The 17,996-nt window shown below is 58.8% G+C and overlaps 1 protein-coding gene across 8 annotated transcripts; it reads right to left on the bottom strand.

Annotated features, from left to right (window-relative positions):
- Nucleotides 1-3,079: 3,079 nt before the first annotated feature.
- Nucleotides 3,080-14,187, bottom strand: SEMA3B (semaphorin 3B). 8 transcript variants are annotated; one of them, XM_057555535.1, is made up of 19 exons: nucleotides 14,110-14,146; nucleotides 12,933-13,013; nucleotides 9,794-9,980; nucleotides 8,932-9,089; nucleotides 8,726-8,788; nucleotides 8,199-8,318; nucleotides 8,026-8,119; nucleotides 7,703-7,822; nucleotides 6,623-6,768; nucleotides 6,416-6,527; nucleotides 6,243-6,312; nucleotides 6,019-6,163; nucleotides 5,441-5,660; nucleotides 5,089-5,180; nucleotides 4,971-5,012; nucleotides 4,576-4,733; nucleotides 4,424-4,479; nucleotides 4,192-4,331; nucleotides 3,080-3,829 (listed from the first exon to the last, which is right to left on the bottom strand). In XM_057555535.1, the coding sequence occupies exons 3-19, from the start codon at nucleotides 9,900-9,902 to the stop codon at nucleotides 3,428-3,430; spliced, it is 2,247 nt and encodes a 748-aa protein (XP_057411518.1). In that variant the 5' UTR covers nucleotides 9,903-9,980; nucleotides 12,933-13,013; nucleotides 14,110-14,146; the 3' UTR covers nucleotides 3,080-3,427. The 8 variants fall into 8 exon arrangements, 7 of the variants coding, with proteins under 7 accessions (XP_057411518.1, XP_007168755.2, XP_007168757.2 ...); XM_007168693.3 differs by lacking the exons at nucleotides 12,933-13,013; nucleotides 14,110-14,146 and adding exons at nucleotides 10,244-10,330; nucleotides 11,494-12,233; XR_003622172.2 differs by lacking the exons at nucleotides 12,933-13,013; nucleotides 14,110-14,146 and adding exons at nucleotides 4,000-4,084; nucleotides 11,494-12,234 and having other exon boundaries at nucleotides 3,744-3,829.
- Between the last annotated feature and the right edge of the window lie 3,809 nt (nucleotides 14,188-17,996).

Raw genomic sequence — 17,996 nt, forward strand, 5'->3', positions numbered from 1 at the left:
AGGCCCATCCACCGCGATGAAGGGTGGCCCCCGCTTGCCACAACTAGAGAAAGCCCTCACACAGAAACAAAGACCCAACACAGCCATAAATAAATAAAAATAAATAAATTTAAAAAAAAAAAAGAATAGCAATTAGTGCATTACCATCTCCAACCACATAGAGGCAACTCCAAGGCTTTCTCAGGATGGCTGGGTTCTGTCATATCTGAATTCCAAATTATGGCATTATAGCCAAACCCCTATATAAGGCTCTAGATAATTGTTTTTGTGTTTTGTGTGTGTGTGTGTTTTGGCCTCACCGCAGAGCATGTGGGATCTTAGTTCCCTAACCAGGGATAGAACCGTACCCCCTGCAGTGGAAGCACAGAGTCTTAACTACTGGACCACCAGCAAAGTCCCTATAAGGCTCTAAAGGGAAAAGAAAGGGAACTCCTTCACCAGAATAGGGACCACCAATGGGACTTTGAGACTCTAAAGGCTGAGTTAAACAGAACACTAGCACTGGGACTTCCAAATTTGGACAAGCCAAATATGCTCAACAACCAATATGCTCATGAGAAGTCAGGGATAGCGCTAGGAGTCCTGACCCAAAAACTGGGATCAGATGTGGGACCAGATCAGAGACCAGTGGCTTACTTTTCAAAACAACTGGACTCAATAACCCTGGGATGGCCCAGCAACCTGGATGTGCCCCTACTCTCACTCCATTTAAGGGACCAGCTCGGAGCCACCCTCCCCCAAACCCTTGTTCCCCCAGCAAGCAAGCCAGGGCACCTGTTGCTTGTTGGGCACCTGTTTCTTATTTTCACGGGCAATACCAGCCACAGGTCTCTTAGTTAATGAGGCTTCCAAGCTCAACCTGGGACAACACTTAGATGTATTAACCCGTCATCAAGTACAATCTGTACTGGACGTCAAAGGACATCATTGGTTGACTGGAGGAAGACTGACAAGATATCAGGCTCTCCTCATGGACACCCTTGACATAAAGATGTGCCAAACCCTGAACCCGGCAACCCTCCTTCCAGTTGTCGGGAGTAGAGGTTTACTGCATCACTGTATAGAGATCATAGAACAAACTTACTCCAGCAGGTCTGATCTTCTACATGAACCTCTTGACAGCCCTGAGGTCAAATGGTTTACTGACGGGAACAGTGTTATAGAGATGGGAACTCGGAAGGCAGGGTATGCCATAGTTGGTCTAGATGAAGTCAGAGAAACCAAGGCCCTGCCACCACAGACATCGGCCCAGAATGCTGAGCTAACTGCATTAACAAGAGCTTTGCAGGAGTTCTCTGGTGGCCTAGTGGTTAGGATTCCAGGTTTTCACTGCTGTGGCCCGGGTTCAATATCTGGTCGGGGAACTGAGATCCCACACAGCCAAAGATAAAAATAAAAGAGAGAGAGAGAGAGTCTTATAACATCATATGATCTAAATTACCAACAACAGTTTGCTGTCCCCCCCTAGTCGAACAGGTAGTAGCAACAGCTATGTCCTTCAAGGACTATCTTAACCCCTGTGAGACAGACATTCAGGCCTGCACCCCTGAAGGGTTTGTTTTCCTCTGTGGACATCCAAACCATCATATGTTAGAAAATTTATGGCCAGACCCTGTCCTTCTCCAACCAAGCTCTGGCCTATAAGTGCACTGATAATGTCCACTTCATAGGAGAGTGCCCTCTAGGAACTACAGGGCTAAGAGGGATTGTGATCTATAACAGGACCACTCTAGCTCACCACCAAACCCGGAGAGCACTAGGAATGATCTTAGCAGGGGCAGCGCTGGCCACAGGACTGGCAGCTCCATGGGGAGGCTTCCCTTATCATGAAGCAACACTGAGAAATCTCACCAGACAGCTTGGTTATGTGATAACACAGACAGGGCAAGCCTTAACAGGACTTAAGACCTCCCGTTACTTTGGTTAATGCAGCTCTTAATAATCATCTAGCTCTTGATTACCTTCTGACAGAACAAGGCACAATCTGTGGGATAACTATTACTTCCTGCTGCACCTAAATCAGTGTCACAGGACAGACAGAAGTTAATATTAAAGAAATATACACCCAAGCAGAATGGCTTCACAATTTTGGCAGGGGTGATATCGCCTCCATTGTCTGGTCAGCAGTTAGGGAAGCCCTCCCAAAGTTAACATGATTCCTTCCCTTCCTAGGCTCTCTTGTGGCTATTATTGTTCTTCTCCTTTTTGGCCCTTGTCTGTTTAAGCTTTTGGTTGTTTGTGTTTTCTAGGCTCCAACAGTTTCAAGGAAGGCTCATGATGGCTCAAGGATTTCAACCCATTCCAGACAAGGGTAACCCAGGTCCCTAAAACAGTCAGCAAGGGACTTCTATACCTCTAGGGCACGTTAGGATCTGCAGCCCCTGTCCAGCAGGAAGACATTTCAGAAGAAGAGACCTTCAGTCCCTTAATCCTTAAAAATAAAGGGTGTAGAATCACTCAGGGGGGAATGAGACAGGCTGGGACCTGGGTCCCTTTGCTGCAGTGCTTACACCTGGACAAACATCTCCTGGAGCAACAGAATACAAGAAACTATAAGGGACTAAAAATAACCACACACACCTGCAACTGGGGCAAATTATGAGCAAGACGCAAAAAAACCAAAAACCCAACTGCCACTTCTGAGGTGTTGGGAGAAAAGCAGGGGACTACTCATGATTCCTGCACACGACACCACCAAGACGGTGGGTAGACAACCTAAGCCACCCCTCTGGCCTGACCCATGGATGTGCCCCTACTCTCACTCAAGGAACCAGCTCGGAGCCACCCTCCCCCAAACCCTTGTTCCCCCAGCAAGCAAGCAAGGGCACCTGTTGCTTGTTGGACACCTGTTTCTTATTTTCACTCCCTTGTGCTGCAGCATGAGCCCCAATAAAGCCTTGCCTGAATTTCTCATCTGACCTCTTACCAACTTCTATTGATTAAAGAGTCCAAGAACCTGGGTCAGTAACACTAAGACCAGCGGCTGTCTGATGGGGCCGTTCCAGCTTCAGCTGATAACATGTTTATTGCATTAGTACAGTCGGCCTGCCCCACCCCCACCCCCACCCCCCCAGCCTGTTCACAGCTTTCTGCTCACTGCCCAAAGAGGTGGCCCTTACCCCAGGGTGGGCATTCTGGGCACCTCCCCCACCCAGGTCGTTGCTCGGGGACCCTGATTCTCTGCCTCCTCCTGACCAGCTGGACCCTGTGCGCAGCCTGGGCCGCCCCTATCGGGGTTACATTCAAGGATTATTCTCTGTTAATAAATAAGCCGGCATGGCTGCCTCTTGGCCAGGGCCTGTCGGGTCGGTGTCTTCCCTCCACCAGGAACCGCTGTGTGCCGGGCCCCTAGCTGCTTCCCAGGGTCTGACCGCCCCCTCTCCCTGCTGCTGCCACCTCTCCAGTCCCCAGCGTGAGGACGGCCGAGTCACCAGTGCGCTGCGCTGCGCGGCCCCCGCTCAGCACGCGGTTCCGGGGCGTGTGTCCTCCGGTTGCGGCCCTTCCTCCGCGACTCGGGAGGCGGTGGGCGCAGCGCGGGCTGCGGACGACACATTCGCAGGGAGTTCGTACCACCGCCGCCCGGCTCCACCAGCTGCAGGAAGTCCCGGTACCAGAGCTTGGGGCCAGGCGGCGCGACGGGCGCAGCCTCCTCGGTACGGGCCAGCCTTTCAGCCTGCGCAGCACTCAGCACGTGCAACGCCAGGCGACGCATTGGCTGCGAAAAGCCCTGCTCCACGGCTGCGCACAGGTACACGCCTGAGTCCCCACGCCGCAACCAGCGAAGCAGCAAGCCCCGCGTCGTGCGTTCTGCTCGCTCCTCTGCGGGTACCTGCGGGCCGGATCAGCGTGAGGCGGGGCGTTAGGAAACGGGGCGGGGCTCGCCTTATCGTGGGGGCGCGTCAGAGACCCCCCCCCAGTGGGCGGGGCAAGGGCGGGGCTTCCTTCGGACTGGGCTGGGGCGCGGGCGTCAGGAGCCTAGTTAGAGGAATGGGGCCTCACCAGGATGCGGAGTGCAGGCAAGGGGCCAAACTAGGCGTTAGGGGTCTGGTTGGGCGGAGACTCACTGGGCGGAGCTGGATCGCATCTAGATGTGCGGAGCAGGCCAAGGGCCTCATTAATCAGGGAGGGCACTTCCTGGACGTAGGAGTCGGAACAAGGGCCTGGTTGGGAGGGGAGTGACGGGAGGCTCACCTGAGTGTAGGCCGCCTCCCCCGCGCGCTGGAAGGTCCACTCCACGCGCGCCTGCAGCGAGCGGGGCTCACACTCCAGGAAGGCGCTACCTCCCTCCACACCGAACACCTTCCGCTCCAGCAGCGCAGGATGGGATGAGTCTGGGGGCAAAGGGAATGTCAGATTCAGACAAGGCAGGACAGGGTGGGGCAATCTTTAAGGGTTGGGGGGTGGGAGCAGCTGGGACACTCACCCCCGGTGCACAGTGTGCTGGGGTCGCCGTTCCTTACATCCTGCCGTCGGAACCTCCTGGGGAGGGGGGACATTAGAGCCTCCGTGAGCCCTTCTTTTAGCCAGGGGCGAATAAAGCCTCCCTCCAGGCAGCCCGCCCCTGATCCTACCCACCTCTTGGCACTGGCCTGGAAGCGCGTGCACGCGGCCCCATCCCAGGCACAGTAAGGGTCACGTGCCAGACAGCATTCGGCACAGGCGCGGCCGTGGGCAGCACAGCGGTGCAACGGGATCTGGGCCACCCCGCTCCGAGAGGCTACGTACAGTTGGTGCTAGGGGTACAAGGGGCTCCAGGCTGACCGAGGGTGGCCCCGTGCCCGCCTCCCATAGGTCAGGGATCCCTTCCCCCATTTGACAAAAGGGAACACTGAGGTCTCAGGTCCCACAGTCTAGTGAGGGCAGAGCCTGTACTGGAAACTGGGGCTTGTAATTACCAAGAGAAGAATGGGGGTGGGGGCACCTGGGAACAGGCTGGGTCCATTCCACCCCCAAGCCTTCTGGTCACTTACCCTCTTGGAGGAGATTTGCATGCTGGTGACAGCAGCTGAGTCCTGAGAGGGAGGAGGGGTGCTGGGATCAGGGCTCCGTGGGGTGGGGGTACCCCAGGCAACGGGGGCTAGGCCTCACCTCAAACATGTGCAGCTCCTCCAGGAGCAGCCCCTCAGCATTAGGCCGGCCACCCTTGGGGACGGAGATCACCTTCAGCACGGTGCCGGCATCTGCAGGGATGAGAAGGGTGAGTGACTCCTTGTGTTCCCTGAGAGCCAGGGCCAGGGGTCTCCTCACCTCTGAGGCCTCCACCCTCTGCATGGTTGGGATGGTGAAGAATGTGGGTTGGAGCAATCAGAGCAGCATCCAGAAGGAGATGGGGGCATAGCCCCCGGAAAAATATGGAGATGGGACTGAACAGGGGGAGCTTCCACTAACAGGCCAAAGAGCCTGGGCTGGGTCTTGTGGGTGGTCATGGCAGGACACTGACCTGTGCCAATGAAGAGGACGTCGTAGTATCCGTCAACAGCTGCTACACGGTCCGCGGTGATCTGGGTGAAGGTGTACCCGGCACCCACTTGTTGGAAGAGGGGGCGCCCCCCCATGGGCAGGACCGAATTGTACATGAGGGGGTGGTTCCGGGCAAACTGGATGACATCATCAGGAAAGTCCTTGGTGGAACTGAAGGTGCCAAAGGTCTTGCTGGGGCACTGGGGGGTGGGAAGGAGGCATGACAAGGATGTGGATGTGAAGGCCTGGTGGGCAGCCGTCCACAGGACACCTCCCGGAACCTGGAGCATGTGTGAGTGTGTGTGTGCGCACACGCGCGCACAGGGGGCGGGTGTTGGACAGAACCCTGCCCTGGGAATCTGAAGAGGAACTCCAGCCTTGCCTTTGGGGGTCTGAGGGGGAAACATGGCCTTCCCCTGAGGAGCCCTGTCTAATGAAGATGATGTTTTCCCACCCATAAAAAAAAGAAGACACAACATTCACCAAGAAAACCCCAGGCCAAGTTCTCCACCCCTGAAGCTTTAAGTGGGTTGTGGTGGGAGTCCCTGGGCTACGCACCATGCCAGGTCGGGGGTAGGGGACACGGCCCTGGTAGGACACCCACTGGTGCACGGGCCCCTCCTTGTGTGCAAAGGGTCCCAGGAAGGCCCGGCGCACATCATTCATGCTGTACACGCACACTGCGGAGCCCTGGAAGATGCTGCTGCAGGTGAAGATGTAAGTGGAGTAAGGGGCTCAAGTGGGGCCTAGCCAGCCTTGCCCCACTACCTCCCACACCTCACCTGGTCGTGGAGAAGGCAGCATAGAGCAGCGGGGTCCAGCGATCCCGCGAGGACAGCAGGAACACGTCCTCTGCAGGGAAGGGACCGAGTTGGGGGAGGGTGCACAGCCAGGCTCAGGGTCTGCGCCCCTGCATCCCCTCCCCACACCCCCATCCTCTACTCCTGGCGCTTACGGAGCTGGTCAAAGTTCGTATCGCCCTCAGCACCAGGCACTGAGCACACCAGCCGCGCCTTCAGGAACGTAGTCCACTTGTTGACCAGGCTGCGCTGGCCACCCACGTCGTTCTGCGGGGTCAGTAGGAGGGGATGAGGGCGAGGCCCCGACAGACAGGCAAAGGGGCGGTGACAAGATCACCAAATGTGGCCCAGGGACTCCTCACCCTGCAGATCTGGCCAACGCGGGACACAGACAGGCGTCCCAGGGCCGGCGTGGCCTCCACTGCCGACTCACGGAAGAAGAAGTAGATCTTGTCGTCGTCCGGGTTCTCACTCTCCGGGATCCAAAAGACCTTGACGAACTTGGGCTCTGGCCACAGCAGGAGGCGTGGGGTCAGCAAGGTCCTGGCCCTGCCCCCTGCTAGGAGGCCCAGGCACTGCCTCCCCTTCCTTTCGTGCTGGCAGAAGCCCTCAGGGCAGCAGCTGACCACCCAGCCTCTAGGACCAAGTTCAGATGGTGCTCCCGGAGGACACAATCGAGAGGAAGAGGGCCTGCGCGTCAAGAAGCAGCCACGAGAGGGCAGCAGAGACCATGGCTACCTGGGCCCACAGGCAGGCAGACCCTGGCCAGTGGTGGGCCTCTCGCCTCTCCCCTGGCAGTTCTCTATGCCAGTGGGCCAAGAAAGGAGGGATATGGGGTATCTGGTTTTACCTTCACTCATGAATCTTCCTCTCTGCAGGAAGTAGATGCCCCCACTCCTGCTTCAAATACTCTGCTGGGTCTCATCACTCTTAGAATAATCTACCCTGGCCCTACACTGTGATGACAGTCCGGACCCCTTATCATTGCTCCCTTCATGAGTCTGTTCCTTGGCTTGTTCCTGCCCCCAGGGTCTTTGCACTAATTATTCCCTCTGCTTGGAATGGTCTTATGCTCTTCCCGCAATCCTGCTGTGTTTTGGGGATTAGCGCATACCTTTTCTCAGCAGGGTGGCTTCCTTTCCCCAACCCTCCCACCACCACCACAGCTGCCTAGTCTCCTTTTCCCTTCCTCTCCATTCTGTCATTATATCTCCTGGCCACTGGCACTGATCTTATTGTGTATTCATTCTGAGGTCTGTGAACTCAAAGAGGGCACGGGCCATACCTATCTTGTCCGCCCTGCGACCCAGTGCCTAGTGCAGGGCTTGACCCAGGGTAGCTACCTGGTGAGCACTCATTGCTCACTCCCTTTATGAGCCTTACTCAGCACCTGCTCTGTTGGAGATGAGGGCCCCCTCCCAACAGTCCCACCAGCCTTTCACCGTTGAGCCAGCGGGAATCGTGTGGTTCTGTTCGGAGACTTGGACGCTGACCCAAGCTGCGGAAGATGGTAAAGTCCCGGCCCATGAGGTCTGCGGCTACTCCCGAGTACAACTCTTCCCCTGTAGATATGACAAGGCTGCTTAGTGAAACCAAAGGCTCTTGTGGTGGGTTGGGGGCACTATGGAGCTCTGGGGGCTCTTGGGGAGCCAGTGAGGCCATGGGGGATCCCTGGGGCTCTAGGGAGGGTCTTGGGACTTTGTGAGATACTAGAGTCTCTGAGGGGTTCCAGGAGCTCTCTTGGGGCCCCAGCCTTTGGACTCACCCACCAGCACGGAGGCAGCCCGATGCCTGGGGTCATAAGGACTCTTGCCCTTGCCATCCTCTAGCCTTCGAAGGTCCAGCCGAAGCATGGGCTCCTGAGAGGCAGGGGGGAGTTGTTATTGCAGGCCCTTCCTTACCCTCCCAACCTCCCTCCCTGACCAGACCTGGCCTTACCTCCAGCCGCTGGCCCACCTCCACAAATGCACAGGTTGGGTGGAAGGCCCCTGTGCCACAGGCCAGCAAGTGGGTGCGGTTGTAGGCGTGCAGCAACTTCACGAAGTTCATGCACTCAGTCTAGCGTGCAGGCGGGCAGGGGCAGGAACAATGAGGCCTCCCCCAGGGAGGTGGCCTTAAGGGCTCCCAGCTCACCAGTGGCACTCCCACCCCTTCTTCTTTTCCGCATTAGTCCAGGCAAGTACTAACATGGGCTCTAGGGACTCAGGTGCCCTTGGTGACCAGCCCGGCTCACCTCTCACCAGAATGGGTTCATCGGGAAGCATGCCTGCATTGCCCCCCATGACGCAGAGGCCTCCAAGAAGAATCACATAGCCCCCACCCTGACTCACTACCTCTGGACCTCAGCCACCTCAACCCTCCTGCCCCCATCATAGCCAGAACAGGCAGGCCTCTGTTTTAGCACTGCCCGTCTCTAGAGTGAGGGGCTGACCCTCCCCACTCCCACCCAGGCAGCCAACACTCACGCCAATGTCCTTCCCTGCCCAGTTGCACTCCTCTCGCCATTCCACAGGGGCCGGCCAGGCCAGCTATGGGGAGGGTGGGGGAGGGAGAACACAGGTCAGGGACTCGGGATGTTCTCTATGCTGAGGGTGTCCACTCAGGGGGCCCTTCCTCCAGGAAGCCTGGAGTGGGGTCCCGGGGCAGTGCTGAGGCTGGGGGTCCCTGGTACCTTCTTGGCCCGCTTGCTAATGTTGTCCAGGCTGAGGGAGGCCACATGGTTCTCGGCGCCCACAAACAGGCGCCCACGCTCCTCATCCAGCAGCAAAGCTTCGTAGCAGCACGTCCTCTCCAGCCTGAAGGTCCGGAGACCGTGCTGGGCCTGGAGCTCTGTGGGGTGGGGACACCACTGAGGATTCGCCAGTCATGCTAGAAGCTTCTCCCAGGCCCTGCCTGTTGTCTCTCTCACAGGCCAAGGTTGTACATGTGACCTGGCCCACACACATGTGAATTTACACGCGTGTGAGTTTACACTCGGGGGACAGGCCCACCCAGGGGCAGAGCTTCCAGGGTGGGCAGTGCAGCCCACCCCTGCCCCCAGGGGGGAAGCAGGTGGAGCTTCTAGGGCAACCTCAGACAAGTAGTGTCTCCAGGCGAGCGCATGAGGAGGCACGGGTTCTGGGGTAGGCCTGCATGTTGGGACAGCCAGAACCCCAACCCCAAAGTCAAGCTGAGGGTTCTCTGCCACCAGCCTAGGTTCAGTATGATGCCACTGCCTAGTAACCACCCTGTGTAGGGGGTGTGGGAAGGGGGCTCTAATGGTCCCCACATCTCAACTTCCCTGGGAGCAGGGGATGGAACAGAGGCAGGATCTGTTGCCATGCTTCCTGGGAAAGCATGAGGAGAATGTGGGCAGAGAGCTTGGGGACTGAGGCCAGGAAAGGGTTAATTGGAGATGGCCTGAGCGTGCCCCCAATCCAACCCAGCCGGTGGCACACACACAGTGCAACAGCAAACACAATGCCCCCTACCCACACTGGGCCCCTTTCCTGCCTACGCTGAGGTGGGCCCTCCCGCCTGCCAGGTGCACCTACCTTGGAAGGAGAGGCGAAGGCGTGGCATGCTGGGGGCAGCACCCCCCAGCACTGCCACCCAGAGCAGGGCCAGGCCTGGGATCATGGCGGCGGCCTCAGCCCGCCCCATCCCTGCAGCTCAGGGAGCTCAGGGTTCAGCGGGCGTGTGTGGAGGAGCCTTGAGCCACCCTGGACTCTGCCCCGGGATCTGGAAGAGAAGGAGCTGCAGCGAGGGCGAGGGAGGGAGGCTGGGGGGAGTCCCCAGGGATCAGATTACAGCCCCTAGGGGAAAGAGGCTGGGGGGTCGCATTCCACTTGCAAGCCCTCCTCTCCCTTGGAGGGTGCCCTGCCTGGCCACAATCACAGACACACCCACGCTGGGCACACCCTCGGGGTCAACCCCACACTGGCAGGCGCCTGCCCCACCACGTCACCCTCCCCAGTAACCCGCCCTCCTGTACACACACTCACAGACATTAATTCACAAACTCTGCGTGCCTACGTCATGCCAGCCTGGGACTGGGGCTGGGGGCAGTGGGGCACACAGACAAGGTCCTCCTGCAGGAGGGGGCAGAGTACCAAGGACTCAGATTGGTGTAGTCATTGCAGTGGTGCCAAGTGTAATGAGCAAAACAAGACAGTCATGGGCGTGAGGGTAACAGGAGGGGGGGTCAGACCTCTGGAGGTAGCTGTGCACCCACGGGCCCACAGAGGAACAGAAGCACATTTGGAGCTGGAGCCAATGGTGTGGGCGTCTTTGAGTGTGAATGTGCTTCTAAGGATCCCTTTGTGTATCTGTATTCTGCAGTGTGTATGTATGTGTGTGTGTAGTGTGTGTGCAGGCATATGTGTACATATCTATGTGAAACCATGTGGCGTGTGCGTTGTATTACACACGTAGGTGTGGCATGCATGTGTGCACACACGGCATTGTATGCATGTCTACACAGTGTGTACATGTCTGGGGGTGTGTACACTTTGTAAGAATATACGTGTTTGTGTTGCACATGTGTGTATGTGTTTGTGCACAAGTGTACAAGTCTCTCTGGACATGCAGGTGAGCAAATTATAACTGCAGCGTCAATCACTGCCTTCAACTCTGAGACACTCCAGAAACCCACTTCTCAGAGGGAGAAGTGCAGCCGGGAGACCCAGGGCTGGGCAGACGCCTCAGTTTCTGATTTGGGAGCTGCTCCCACTTGGATCCAGCAGCCCCAGCTTTGTGCTTGACCTCTCTCTCCCCACCCCAGAGGGTGGGAGGGGCTGGTCACACACAGAAATTCTGTGAGCTCAGACTTCAGACCCAAGAGGAATCAAGTGGGGAGAGCCAAGGTCCTGAAGCAGATTCTCACCCCCAGCTCGGGTGAGCTGCCCTTCCCTCTCCAGCCTCCAGAGTCTCCCTGAGCCTCTCCATCCCGTCTTCCCCCTCAGGGTTTCCCCATCTTTGAGACCGTCCACTTCTCTGAGCCAGAGCCCTTCCCTGGACCTCTCAGATGGGGCCAGGCTCTGGCTGCAATGCCCACCCTCCTTCCCAGAAGTTAGCTGGGCAGGTGCCGGGCACAGTAGCCCTGGCGTGGGGTTAGGTCCTGGGGTGCATTCAAGCAAGGGGCACAGCTGCCGGGGCACGTTCCAGACTGCTCTCCCCAAACCCCCGCCTAGCTCCGCCGCTTCCAGACCCCTCCCACCCTAGGACTCCCACCTCCCTCCTTCCTTCCACTGACACTTGCCGCTGCCTCTTCTAGGCCCGTGAGGTCTGCGACGTCACAAAACACCAGATTGCCTTCCCACACTCCACCGAGAGCTCCGGCAGCAGCGGCTCCTCACCCTGGCCCCTTCTCACCCTGCAGAAGGGGAGAAGCCGAGGGGCCCCAGGGCACCCTCTGACGGCTCCTTTAAGGAGCAGCCCCCGCCCCCACCAAGCCAGCCGCGCCCCGCCGTCAAGTTTACGGGGCGGATCGGGTGACTGGGCAGGCAGCCGGACCGGCTGGAGTTGGTGGCCAGAGCGGAGCGGGCACAAGGGAGGGGCGGGCAGGGCCGACCCCTCCCCCGTAGGGCTTCAGAGCAGGATGCCCCACGCAGCGGTCCTGGAAGTGGGGCCGGCAGTCAAGGCAAATAAGGAAGAAGCAATAGAGACCCCCTAGCCCCAGGCAGCTCCGGCAGAGGGATTGCTCAGACGGGGCACCCCCAGGGACTCGTTTCTTCACTTGTCCCTCCATAGCTGGGGAGCTGGAGGTGGGTAATGAGGGGCTCAGCTGCCACCTCAGTCCCCAGGAGCCAGCTGGGAAGGGCCGGTCAGAGGTCGGAGAGGGGGTTCTCAAGTGGAGGTTTGATGGGCCCCCAAGACCCTGCCCCAGTCCTTCCTTAGGGCTTGGGCCACTTAGTACTTCTGTCACCTGGCTGGCAGTGGCTTTGATGACAGCCAGTCTGGGGCGGGAGAAGAGGGCCAGAGGGGCAGGCAGGGCAGGGAGGCAGGCGGCAAGTCTCACTTCTGCACTGCAGGGTGTGGGACCATCCAGAGACCCGTCCTGACCGGTGGTCCCATGTCTCTGCTGGGAGGTGAGGGGCATTCTATGCCATCTCCATGAACTCCAGTCGTTCTTCCAAGGTTGAAGGTGGGAGGAACTGCCCCACCAAATACAGAGTGAGGTACCCAAGGGGGCTTCAAGGATAGGATGGGGCTCCTACACCTCAGCGCCTCAGTTGGGAAGGGTCTGGGGTCTTGGCCTAAAGGTGAGTCTGGTGGACACACCCTGTTTGTACTGCCAGGGCTACTTCCTTGGAGGGATTGAATGTTGACAATGGTCAAGGGGGGCCCTCAGGTCCACCTGGGTGAACATACCAGGGCTTGAAGGTGGGCTTCCACCCCTCAATCCCCCCAAAATGCATCCTCCTACATCCTCCCCAAGGCTATCAGCAGCTCCTCAGGGGTCTATGAGGGAGGCCATGTGGGCACTTCAAGTGTGCATGGTTCTGCTGCCCATCTCCTGCCAAGTCCCTGGAGTAGAAGTGTCTGTGCCCATCCAGGGTGGGGCCATGCCCCTCTTTCCTGAACTTCAGGCCTGGTGTTTCTGGCCCTGCCTGGCTGGCTGGTGGGCAGGTGAAGGGTGGGGGTTAGTGGGAGGACCAGGGGCCTTCAGGAGGGGGAGTGGGGGTGACATACCCCTGCCTGAGCTCCTGGGCTTCCAGGATGTGGCCTCTCCCTCCTCCCAGGCTCTTTTGCCTTGGACCTGGGCAGCGTCCCCTGGCCTCATGCAAGCAAACAAAATTCTTTGGCTGTTTACAATTTTCCACCCAAGCAGCCAAGATCAGCAAGTGCCTTTGAGGTCCCTACCCAACTGCACGGTACCCCCTACTTGCCCCCACTGCTTTTAGTTCTTCAGGCCCAGGGTCCCAGCCTCTGTTTCATCCCCACCCCCAACCCAGTGTCCATACTGGAAAATGGGACCAGGACCCCCCCCCCCATCTGTCCAACACCCTGGGACTCAACCCCCAGCCGAAGGGACTGGGCTGTTCCTGGCCCACCTGAGCCCTTGGCATTGCCTTCCCACTTCCAGATGTGTCCCCCTCCCTGGAGCAGGAAGGGAGATCCCCAGGAGTGGGAGCTCAAGTTGTCCCCATCCCACAAGGTCTCCTTTCTGCTCCTCAGCCCCAGGTCCCAGCGTATGCAGACCCTGGGTAGGAAACTTATGGAGGCAGCCCTCTAGGGACAGGGTCACTGGCTGTGGGTCACACTGGGCTCTGGAAGTCCCCAAGGATTCTGGAATCATGCAGCCTGGGCCTGGGTCTCGACAGAATGGAACAAACCAGGGGAGGCAGCTTGGGTCTCTGGTGCTGCCTATCAGTGGCACAGCCTGCCAAGGCCTTGGTTTTTCCTTCTGGAAATAAGTGGATTGTGCCAAGTCCCAGCACCTGCCTCCCCAGGCCTCATCGCCAGCTGGGCCTGCCCCTTGCACCCTGCCTGGACTCTGGGTGGTGCGACTGGGCTGGGGTGAGACATCCATTTGAGGAAGGCTACAGCCAACACTCCCAGTGCCCAGCCTGGGCTGGGTTGGGCCTTGGCTCCCCACTCACACCTGCTTTAGCCATCAGGGCTGGTGGCTCCAAAGTCTCAACCTTTCCCTCTTCCGGTCACGTGGGTACTAGGACGTGCTACCCTGAGGACTTAGGCATGGGGGGAGGGAAGCGGTGGAAAGTGGGCCCTGGAAAGCCCAGCTGAGGCCTAACTTCCCTGACAATCTGCTACCCACTCCAGGGGATCTCCCGGGAAGGGTCTTTCTGGCATTTCCCCCATCCACCCCCCACCTGGTTTCCAGGCTCCCCGAGGACCCCCAGCCCACCTTTTCGGAAAGATGAGCTCCTCCCCTCCTTCCTTGCCTGTTCCCTTCTGAGGGCCAAGTCAGAGCTGAGGTGGAGGGGCTGAGGGAGGGGCCACCCAGAACCCTGGGCCTCTAGCTGGGGCCCTACCCCCACCCGCTCCGCCCCTGCCCTCCGCCTCCTGCACATTCCTCCCTGGCTGAGGTCAGCCCCTCCGGGATGGGGGAGCCCCCCCCACCAGCCACATCACAGCTCTTCACTCACTTCTGTTTTCTTCGTTGCCCAGCGGGGCGGGGGGAAGAGGGGCCTGGGGGTGGGGCCTCCCTCTCCCCTCCTTCTCCATTGCCTGGGGGAGGGGGGGAGGAGGTGTCAGGAATGCGGCAAAGTAGACTCCAGAGGCACCCTGTACTCGTTAACATACATTAACATAAATGCTACAATCCCTTACTAGTCAGGGGGAGAGACTCCCAGGAGTACTGGCTGAGGGCTCGGGATGCTCTGGGAGGGCAGACCAGAGCCCGCCCCAAGAATCCTCTCCCCAGTAGCCAGAAAGGGGTGGGGTTGAATCCTGACTCTGCTGCTCACCAGCTATGTGTCCCTAGGGGGAGACTGAACCTCTCAGATCACTCTCCTCACTTGCCCCGCCGTTGAAAATGGTGGGCCAGGCAGGTCTGGCACACCGTGGGGTACACAGGTGTGCACTCCAGTTGCCATCTCAGCGCTGGGCATCCTGTGGCATGCAGGCCTGGAGGCCTCGAGCGAGTCACTGCTGCCTCTTCCAGCCCAGCTTCATGGGGCCCTTTCTCAGGCTTGACTCCCCTCCTGCCCCCTTCCCTCCCCCCCCCCGCCCCCCCACCCCGGCCACAAGTCCAGCCCCCAGCACAACACCCTGACCCTCCACCTGAACCTCCTTCTCTCCCCAGCTGCTGGGGATTCCTCAGTCTTCTTACTCCACAGGTCTCCAACCCCACCCCCAGCAGTGCCCAAGCCCACACCCTTCTCCCTCCAGAGAGCCCCCAACTCAGGGAGGACTTCTGTCTCCTTTAAGATAGAACAAGTCCCCAGCTCCTTTCCCTGCAGCTTGAAGCCTGACCCTTTCCCCAGGTACCCAGCCTGGGGGTCCCCATGGTCCTTCTGCCAGTTCTCCTCCCAGTGCCTCCCCTCTGCAGTACCCTGCCTCCCCAGCTCCTCACTCAGAGAACTTGCTGAAGCCCGGCGACATCCCAGGCTCTTAGCCAGGCATTCACACACCCCTCCCTGGCTCGGCCCTGGCTAACCCTGCCAGCGCTCCAGCTACCCCATCTCTGGGAGGTGGCATCTGTTCCTTTGCTAGGACTTAGCTTGGGCTGTGCCCTCTGCCCTTTTGCCACCTGCTAGACTTTTCCTCATCACCCACTACCCACTTTTCTCTGTGAAGCCCCAGGTGCTTATAACACCAGGTCCAAGCCTCTCTGCAGGGCTCTGGGTTCCCCAGCAGCCACCATCCCTTGGGGGCCCCAGGCACAGGGAAGCAAGAGATAGAGTGCCCGCAGGAAGCCCTGCCACCTTCCTGGGCCTGCTGAACCTGGGTGAGGATGGGGGGTTGATGGAGAAGAGAGACTTCAGGCCCCTTCAGGCTTCAGTCACTCAGGCCTTGACTCCCTCCACCCACAATGAGGTCAGAAAACAGAGTAAATGCCAAAGAATGTCAAACCGATTTTTCTCCTAAATAAGATCACCTGTGAGGTCAAGTCTCCTGTAAAGGGGGAAACCAAAGCAGGGAAAAGAAAGAGATGCATGGCCTTGACCCCTGTCCCCTTGGATACCAGTGCCCGTCGTCGCTGTGTGGTTAACTGAGGAGCTGATTGGCTGGCAGGCATGGACATACTTGGGGTCACACAGCTGCACGCAGACCTCAGCTGGCTTGAGGCTCTCCTTGGGGGTGTGCTGGGAGCTGGCTTCCACTTTGGGGGTTCAAGGGGGACTTGGGGGGCTTCCCTGGTGGTGCAGTGGTTAAGAATCCGTCTGCAAATGCAGGGGACACAGGTTCGAGCCCTGGTCCGGGAAGATCCCACATGCCGTAGAACAACTAAGCCCGTGTGCCACAGCTACTGAGCCTGCGCTCTAGAGCCCGCGAACCACAACTACGGAAGCCTACGTGCCTAGAGCCCATGCTCCGCAACAAGAGAAGCCACCGCAATGAGAAGCCCGCGCACAGCAACTAAGACCCAACGCAGCCAAAAATAAATAAATAAAATTAATCTTTTTAAAAGGCGGGGGGGCGGGGGGGACACGGACTTGGGGGAATGCACAGCCTCACGGCAGGGATGAGGTCGCCTAGGATCTCTTTTAGGGAAACAGACCCAAGGATTGGGGTCAGTGGTTTGGGAGTGGGCCTGGACCCAGAACTCAGCCAAGAGAAGCTGCAGTCCCGTCCCTGACTCCCAGGGCAAGTAGGACCTGGCTGGCCATGCCACAGGCCAGGTGGCTGGAGTCAGGACTTGTATTCTACAGCCTTCATGGCTGGCTTGGCACTCTGGGGTAGGGGGGAATGATTCTGAGGGGCTCTGAGGGGAGTGGGAGGATTTCCTGACCTCAGGAGGAGCTATGGGGCTGCCCTGAAACATGGTAAGGGGTTATTCTAGGTCTTGGAATCTCCCGCAGCCTCAGAGGCTCCAGTCCTAATGGGGCCCCCTCCCCTTTCTGCACCTGGCATCTGGGCCTCCACCCCCCTGCTGGGGGTGGGAGGTCTGGCCCAGGGGAGCTGGAAAGTGGCTGCAGGCCAGGACTGGCTTCTCCCCACAGGGTCTCCCTACATCCTTCCCTCTTCAGAACTCTCTCTCAGAGCTTGTCTCTTTCTCTCTTCCCAGCCATTTCCCCACCCACCCCACCCTCCCAAATGGGTTAAAAATAGCGAGGCTGCTACCACATCAGTAGCCTGAGCAACTATTTGGAGTGGGGCGGGCCCTCTGGGAGATGGATCAGCCTTGTGGTGGTCCCCACTGGCTGGAGACAGCCTACCTCAAACTGGGATCCACGGCTTGGTCTAGGAGCAGGAGCCTGGGTCCTTTGCCTGGCTCTGCCTGTCTAAGGGTCCTGAGCCTCATAGATGCAGCTACCCATGGGTGGGGCCAGGAAGATGGGCCTTCTTAGGCTGGGAGAACGCTGGGGGACACACAGCCAAGGAGCACTGAATCTCTGGCTCTCCTCACCCAGGGATGCGGGATGGCTGAGGTACAGCCCTGAACAGTTCTAGGCAATGGGGGGATCCCCAGGTGTCACTTTCATTGAGTCCCTCCTGTTGGGGTACAGGACACCTGGGATGCACCCCCCCTACCTACCGCCCCCCATGGCTGGGAATTTCCCAACCAAGAAAGACAAGGATGAATTGAGAGGCCGCCCCAGCCAGTGCTGGGACAATGAAGCTTTATGCTCTCAAAATCAGAGCAGGGGTAGGAAGGCCAAGGGCAGGTGGGGGCCTAGCTGTCTGCCCCCAGGGAAGTACTGCTTGCCAGGACCCCACCCAGACCCACTGCCAAGCCGGGTACAAGGGGATCCTGGCCAGAATCCTGCGTGGCCCACTCAGGGAGGGATACACTGGGTTCATCAGGCAGACAATGCCAGCTCCTCAATGGTCCCTCTGTGCGGCGGGGTTCTCCCTCAGGACGGAAGGAAGGAACCATCTCTGTCTCCCGTTTCCTGCTGGGCGGATATCAGGGCACCGGAACTCCCACCCCGCCCGCATATCTGGGGTTCAGCGCGAACCAGGGCTGACCGCTGAGGGCAGGAAGGGATCCTGGCTTGGGCGTGGGATTCTGTTCTCCTTGTCAGTCGGCGATCCTCAGCCCTCAGTGGCAGGGGTAGCAGGAAAGGCCCGAGGGACTGGGGCGGGGACGGGGGGTGGGGACCGTTGAACTCCTTCCGAGGGGGC

Source organism: Balaenoptera acutorostrata, chromosome 10 (genome assembly GCF_949987535.1).
Source record: "Balaenoptera acutorostrata chromosome 10, mBalAcu1.1, whole genome shotgun sequence".
Classification (NCBI taxonomy): domain Eukaryota; kingdom Metazoa; phylum Chordata; class Mammalia; order Artiodactyla; family Balaenopteridae; genus Balaenoptera; species Balaenoptera acutorostrata.

What these genes read in the sequence shown, in the direction of transcription:
- SEMA3B (XM_007168695.3), bottom strand. Translation starts at nt 9,902, where the DNA reads ATGGGGCGGGCTGAGGCCGCCGCCATGATCCCAGGCCTGGCCCTGCTC. An exon ending in TACGAACTTTGACCAGCTCC is followed by an intron (nt 6,313 to 6,415) that starts GTAAGCGCCAGG and finishes CCTTCCCTGCAG; the next exon opens with AGGACGTGTTCCTGCTGTCC. An exon ending in TTCCAGGCCAGTGCCAAGAG is followed by an intron (nt 4,480 to 4,575) that starts GTGGGTAGGATC and finishes CCCCCTCCCCAG; the next exon opens with GAGGTTCCGACGGCAGGATG.